The following is a 7,508-nucleotide window of genomic DNA, read 5'->3' on the forward strand; positions in this document are numbered from 1 at the left end:
GGGGGGTTGTGGGGAGCGACGGAGGGGGTGAGAATGGGAGGTGAGGGCGGAATGGGGGTGTTAGCCTGAGAATCTCTGTCATCTAACATTGTCTCTTGGGATGTGACCTGTGTGAGGCGGGCAGTCTGTGCGGGGCATCCCGAGCGCGCAGGGCTGCCTCTGTGCCCCCTCCCAGTGCCCGGCACCATGCCGCCTTCTCCCTCGGTAAGTTGCTGGCAGGTGGTGATGTCTTGGTTCTCCTGTCGTGTGCCTGGCTCAGTGCCACGGTGTATGGATGGGCTGTAGACACTTGTCATTTTGATTCTCACCTTGCAGGAAAATTTCATATGAAGGCAGACAGGCCCATCTTTTTACAATAGAAATTGCCAATTGTTGCAAATGCTGCTGTGTGCCAAGCATTGTGCTGAGAACTTCACAAGCATCATCTCACTTAATTCTCCAAAAGCAGCCAGAGAGATCCTTCAAAGTGTAAATCACTTCCTGACCCTCCTCTGCTCCAGACACTCCAAGGGCACCCGTCACACTTGCTGTCAGGCCCCTACCATGTCCTACAAGGCTGGTATGGCATGACCCCTGGCTCCTGCTTCAACAGCATCCCCTCCTCTCCCTTCCCCTGTTCACCACGCTCCTTATTGCTCCTGGAACTGGCCAAGAAGGGCCTGCCACAGGGCCTTTGCACCACTTCTTCCCCTCAGGCTCTGTCCAGCTCACTCCTTCACTTCATTAGGCTTCTCAAGTGTCTTTTTGGAGAGACCCTCACCCCATCTAAAGTACCACCCGCGTCACGCTCTGTCATCTTCCCTGCTTTCCTTTTTTTTTTAACATCTTTATTGAAGTATAATTGCTTTACAATGTTGTGTTAGTTTCTGCTATATAACAAAGCTGCCTTCCTTTTTAATAGCACTCCACAAACCTACCCATGTTATTACAAATCTATTTGTTTATTTGTCTATTACCTGTCTCCCCCACATGAGGGCAGGGACCTTGTTTTGTTCACTGCTCTATTTCCAGCACCAAGAACGGTGCCTTCAATATAGTAGTTGTGAAGAAAAATATAGTCAACGAATAAATAATGGACGAATATTCACAAAACCCCATGATGTAAGTGCTACTCTTAACTCCATGTTATAGATGAGAAAACTGAGGCTTAGAGAGATTCTCACTATTCTCAGGGTCATAAAACTAATGACCCTGGGATAAGAAGTCAGCGCCCCAGTCTGTCTCTGGGGTCTTATCTGAGCTGCTGTGCTGGGTCCCCTCTCTTTGCACTCATAAATGCCTGTCAGCGTGTCTATGTGGGAGCCCTATTCCCCTGAGACACTCCAAGAAAAAAGCGTTTGGTGGATGAATCTGTTTAGGAAATAACTACAAGTTGCATTTCTCTGCTTGGTTTTTCAAATGCTTGTTAGCATATGAAAGGCTCTGAAAAATCCTTCAGTAAAAAAGCTAGTTGAACTGTGTAATCAGTGTTTCCCAGAGCTTAAACTGTGGAAATCTTATGTTTATGTATTTCTGTGCATAACACCTATTAGCATATTGGGGGACGTACCTTGGGTGCCAATGGCTTTTATCACTGTGGAGAGAAGCGAGGATTGTCTGATAAAGGGTCCTGGGAGCTCTCTGGGTCGGCTGGCATGGGGAGATCTGGGCTAGGCGCTTCCCCACACAGCAGGAGGGGCCGTGCCCAGAGTCACCTTCCCCAGGACTGGCGTCTGCATCCACGGTGTTTGTTCGCCCCTGGATACAGCCACTCTCACGCTCAACACATAAAACAGGAAGGTGCGTGGTTCCTGGTACCTTTCAGCTGCAGCCCAGCCCAAGCACGCTTTTCCACAGGGACCTGTGGCCTGGCTCATCTTCTGCCCTCTGGTTCCTTAGCCTCTTAGAGGGCGATTCCTTGCGAGTTTTTCAGGAACATCAACCCCACAAGCCTGGCCTTGGTTTCTCACTGTCTCATGTCTCCCCATTGGAATTTTAACCTTCTAGGGGACCAGGGACACTGCCTTCCCACTGTGTCCTCTCAGCCCCCAACTCGTGCTGAGCAGACAGTTAAGTGCCCAGATTATTCTTGTTGGCTTTCGTGTGAGGGAACCGATGATCCTGAGCGTCTGTCACATGGTTTGGCGCAGGGAAGGGTAAATGGCGATGCTGTAAATCCCTTGATTTATTGCCAAAGCCATCCCCACCCTGCCCCAAGCAGAACAGAAGGATGTCCCAGAGGCAGAGAGTACTGTGGGGTGCGATGCATGGAGCCGACTGGATCTCTGCGTCCTGAGAGTCAGAGCCACTGTCACTGCCGCCGATGGTTCATTTATTGGTTTTGATGGTGATTTGATGTCATTAGGGATTCAGGTCTCATCTCCAGCTCTGAGATCATCTGAATAACAGTGTGATGAGGGAGAGAATAGAGGAGACAGACATCCACGGGCAGCCTGGATCGGACGGTATAAATCTCTGGGGAGAGCCTGGCCTTCCCAGCTGGCGGGCTTGAGGCTGAGCGGAGCCGGCAGTGTTTGCCATCACCCCAAAGTGACCATGAGAGGTACCACGCGAGTCTCAGTCATGCTCCTCCTCGTGACTGTGTCTGACTGTGCCGTGATCACAGGGGTAACTCGTCCAATATTCTCTACTCCCTGGGTTTTGGGAGGACGTCAGGGTCTGCATGGGTTGGAAGCCAGGAACCGAACAGGAGGCAAACCAAGGGCGTGGGGAACCAGCCACCAGACAGCACTTCCGAGAGGCATTTCACAGAATTTTCACATTAGTTAGACCTCACTCTGCTAAAGGGGCTCTGCTTTTGAGAAACTGTGTGTAAATCAAATTCTGCTCTCAAAGCATTAGGAGAGCATTGCAAATTCTGAAGTTTGGAACTTTGGTCAAAAGAAGATTCCTACTGTATAATAATGAACTGTTTTAGAAGGTGGATTAGCATCCCCTAATCTATCTTTTGTGTAAACTTTGGTTTTCATATATGGTCTAGACCACATGTCAAGTGTAATTTACGTAGCAAGTTGACTTAAAGGCGGCGACCTTATTTAGCTTCTATTGGGTACGTTTGATCTCTGCTTTCTCTACTCTTAAAGAAAGCCTGTCCTGAAACTCTTTCTTTCCCTTATGGTTTATGTGTTTTCACTCGGTGCCCAGGTCTGGTAAGAGTAAGGGCGACGCCAACATCTGGCTGAGTGACCCAGAAGCAAGTGTCGGATAACAAGTAGAAATCCGGTCCCACGGTGGGCACTCCCAGGAGGGCACATCGTAGTATTCGAGACACCCCAACTGTGGTTCTCTCTCAGAAGTTTGGCTTCACCTGGACCTACCCTCACACGGGCACACGTTGTGGGACGGTGGTGAGACAATTCTTATCAAAACAGAAAGTAATGTCTTACCTGAGAGTTTTCCAGATAAAAGCCACTAGAAAAAAAAAAAAAAGAGGGACATTCACTTTTGTTTCAACTTCCTCTAACTTTTTACACAGAGAATGGAAATGTAGAGAAAGGCCAAACCATTCCTGGAATTGGATTAATTTTAATGTTCACAGAAAGGGAAATTTCTTTCTTCTCCCTTTTAGAGGAAAAAGACTGAGTTTCAAAGAAGAACAAGTATCAAAGGCAAGCCAATGCTTTGTAGACCCAGAGCATAAATACAACTGTCAGGGCAGAATTATACCTAATGAATGTAAACCACCAAAGGCTGTCTTCCTATTCTGTAGCTTGAAAATCAGGAGGGTAAGAGCAGAGGATAGAAGCCGTGGTTACCCCGCGGAGAGGGACAGGCGCAGCGGGTTGACCCTGAGTCTGGCCCGGGATGGGGGAGCGGAGGGGTGTGGAAGCAGGTCTGAGAGATGAGGAAATATCTTCCTAGTAAAGGCTCCAGCTTGACACTTTGGAAAGCACAGAAGGAGAGGAAGCTGCGGTAAGAGGAAACACATGACAGACCCGACCACAGGTAGTTAGAACTGTTCCTTCTGTGCTCTGGGCCTTGCTGCTGCCCTGAGTCTGACCCTCAGGAAGAGGCTGGGTTCTACCATCCCCGCACTCCCCTGCTGCCAGGACTGTGACCATCCCAAATTCAGGCCTGGGTGTTCCCTCTTCCCAGAGGGTGACAGCGATGCCCCACCTCTCTGGTGGAAGAGTCAGGTGGGGTCTTCTCGGCCCTAACCCTGAGCTTTCAGGGACCGGCTGGTGTGTGAGAAGTGCCCTCACTAGGCTGGAGACCGGAGTGGCGAGGTGACTGCCACCTGCACCTCCTCTGCATGACGAGCAGCCCCGGCATCTCCCACTTTCCTCCTGGGGCCGAGCACATTGTGGGTCTTACAGTTCCTGCCTTGCCCCCCAGGCAGCCAGAGGGCCCTCCATGGCCTTGTGCTGGGGAATAAGAGCCAACCCAAACCCCTCTCCCAATTTCGGCTCAGAAAAGCTGCAAAGCTTCTCTGGAAGTGGAAAGCCTGGGTGCTTCTCCAGTGTGGACTCCTGTGAGTCTGGAGCCGTTCAGTTCTGTCTTCCCCAATCCAGGCTTTTGTTTAAAGCGGGCTTGTGTGGCTTTACAGACGGCACCTTCCAGAAGATCACTTAGCTCCTGCTCTGGGAGCCCAGCCCAGAGGGGTCCATCCCTCTCTGGGGGCCAGGCAGGCCAGCAGAGAAGCCCCAGGGGAAACAGCTGTCAAGGGGTGCTGGACCCTCAGATGAGGCTGGGCTTCTAGTGAGGACCGAGGGGGACACCATGGGCAGGGGAGGCACCAACCCTGAGTGCTGCCGGGTGAGGGCTGGAGGGTCCCCATCCACAGAAACTCAGCACTGACACCCTGGGGTGCAGGCCATTGGGGCCCTCCCCCATCTAAGGATTTGAATTAATTCAATTCCACCAGCATCCACTGAGCATCTCCTGGTGCTAGAAAAGCTCCATCTCCGAAGCTCTAGACCCGTCAGAAGAGGACAGCCTCCCTACCGAGTGACCTCGAAGGAGCTTGGGGGCTCCTCAGATCCAGGTCTGCTGCCCAGCTGAGCCTCAAGCATCCTGCCGAGAGAGGCGGGGGGGGGGGCAGCATTGCCCTAGGTGTCCCGGGAGGCCGCGGCCTGGGTGCTGTTCCCAGCACCTCTCTCAAGGGCTTTGGGATGTGCGTTCCCTTCTGGTTTCTCTGGGATGGGCCTAATGGGCACGAACGACCCCTTTGTCTTCCACCCCGCAGGTCCGCGAGCGGGACGTCCAGTGTGGGGCGGGCACCTGCTGCGTAGTCACCCTGTGACTGTGTGGGCTGCAGACGTGCACCCTGCTGAGGTGGGAAGGAGAGGAGTGCTACCCCTGAGGCCACAGGGTACTGCTCACACTTGCTCAGGGCACAAGGCCACGAGCCAGAGCCGGCACTGGACCGCAGTGTTCTGACTCCAGTCTAGGAATATCTCACTGCCTCCTTGCTTTGGGGGTGGCCTGGGGTGCAGTGGGGTCCCAATCACACAGCCTGTTAGACCTGGGGGCTGGGACCCCAGCTCCTCATTTGCTGAAGGGTCCTGGGCATCAGTCACCTCATGCATACAATGAAGGGAGTAGACGGACATGTCTGAAGTTTGTTGCTGATCTGATGAATTCCAGTTCTGAGAGGCTCCTGAATGCCCTTTGCTGCACAGCATCCTTCCCTCAAGAACACAACGCGGGAAGACTGTAAAATGGGCTCCCAGCCAGGGCCTGGGGGTGGGGGAGGGGTGGGGTGAGGCTGGCCAGGCCCCCAGTGCACACACTTCAAGGAGGTTCACCCTTCTGTGCCCCAGGTGCCCAGCGCCTGCCTTACTCCCTCAGGAGCTCCCAGCCCAGAGGGCGCAGAAAGGCTACAAGACCTTTGCTTCTGAACGTCAGGTGGATGCAGCAGCAACTGTGGGCTTGCACACCCTTCCCGGGGCTTCCTGTGCTCCAGACGCCCTCCAAGCCCCTCTGGGGAGCACACCTGCACCCAGGAGCATCCTCCGGCTGTGGTCCTCCCTGGCAGGGCCTGCCTGGGAGTGAGGAGGTGGGGGGAGACAGATGGGATAGAGCACAGTCCTCGTGGCCTTGGGGTGTGTCAGGGGGTTCAGCCGCAGATCTATATTCCCAAAGCAGGCAGCGGAGGTAATACAAGCTTATGTGGAGTGCTTACTATGTGCCACCCTTCGTATTAAGTTCTCTTTGCAAGTTTAAATCTCTTTAGGTTTATAGTGTAAACCCCTTTACAACCATGTGTGGTAGCCTCTATTATTAATCCATTTTACAAACAATAAATGGAGGCACAGAGAAGCTAAATAACTTGCCAGTTGCCACAGAGCTGGGGGGTGGCAGACCTAGGATTGGAGCCCAGGCTGCCTGACTACCTACACTCTGAACCTCTCCTATTCATCCCCTTTGAGGAAACCTCAGTGGTCTCGCCCTCCTCTGGGTGTGAATCACCCGGCAGGGACCACGTCCTGTGTAGCTGCATCCCCGGCACCCAACACGGGGTGGAGAGTATAATGGGTGAGCTATCAGTGATATTCAATTACGGATGTAGCTGTGAGTTTGTGAGTGATCACATGTGCTGGGTCAGCGAGGGGTCCCGGGTGGGCAGTGTGAGGGCTTGTGGGGTTTTAAGGCTGAGGCTGATCACAGTGTGTCACAGCCAGGTTGCCTGTGTTTAAATCCTGGCTCCTCCACAAGCTGGCTGTGTGATTTGGGCACATTGCTTAGCCACTCTGTGCCTCAGTTTCCTCCTCTGTAAAACTGTTTTTGTTGTGCTGTGGTGGTGGCAGTGAGACATTGGCCAGGGCTGGGCCGGCCAGAGGCTCCTGCCCTGGGGGCCCATCTCCCTTTGGTGAAGGTGTCACCCTCTTCCCTTCTCTCCCCAGGTCCCTTTCTTCAGAAAACGCCAGCACCACACCTGCCCCTGCCTGCCCAGCCTGCTGTGCTCCAGAGGCCTGGGTGACAGGTACTGCTGCTCCACCAACTTGAAGAACATCGACTTTTAGGAGCTTGTCTGGTCTCCGGACACCCACTGGGCCTCTTCCTGAGCACAGGCTGGGGTGGTCTCTCTTGGACTTTTATTTCTGTCCTGTGGCCCAATCCTGCAATCCACTGCTGTTGCATCCCCACTCCCCGCACCGCCTACCTACCCCCCTCCTCCCTAGCGCACACAGGTGCACCCACGAGACACACGCCACAGGGTGACCTGCAGGGTCCAGGCTGGTGGCTGTGGACCTGGGAGTAGCCTGTGTGCACTGCCCAGGCTGCCTGAGGGGCTACAAGTAGCAGGAACATATTCCTTCCTCATGTCTCCGACTGCCCGCCCTGCCTCTCCCCGTCCTGCACGTGCTCCTCTGCCTGTCGGTGAGCTCGAGGAAGGCGTGGGGAGCCAGGAGGTCAGTCGGCCTCCAGACGGCTTCTATGGGGCCAGCCTGTGGCCTGCCCCCCGGGCCAGATCTGCAGGCCTCCAAGGCCCCTTGTAGTGCAAGTTACCAGTTACCCAGTGATGCCCCCAGTCCCCCCGCCTCCCCATGAAACGCAGACGGTGG

General features: G+C 53.8%; 1 protein-coding gene across 1 annotated transcript; it reads left to right on the forward strand.

Annotated features, from left to right (window-relative positions):
- Positions 1 to 2,535: 2,535 nt before the first annotated feature.
- Positions 2,536 to 6,965, forward strand: PROK1 (prokineticin 1). Its single transcript, XM_060086428.1, is given in 3 exon segments — positions 2,536 to 2,607; positions 5,186 to 5,311; positions 6,846 to 6,965. Coding segments are annotated over 3 exon segments (318 nt in total).
- Positions 6,966 to 7,508: the final 543 nt, after the last annotated feature.

The sequence above is a fragment of the Mesoplodon densirostris genome, chromosome 2 (assembly GCF_025265405.1).
Source record: "Mesoplodon densirostris isolate mMesDen1 chromosome 2, mMesDen1 primary haplotype, whole genome shotgun sequence".
NCBI lineage: Eukaryota > Metazoa > Chordata > Mammalia > Artiodactyla > Ziphiidae > Mesoplodon > Mesoplodon densirostris.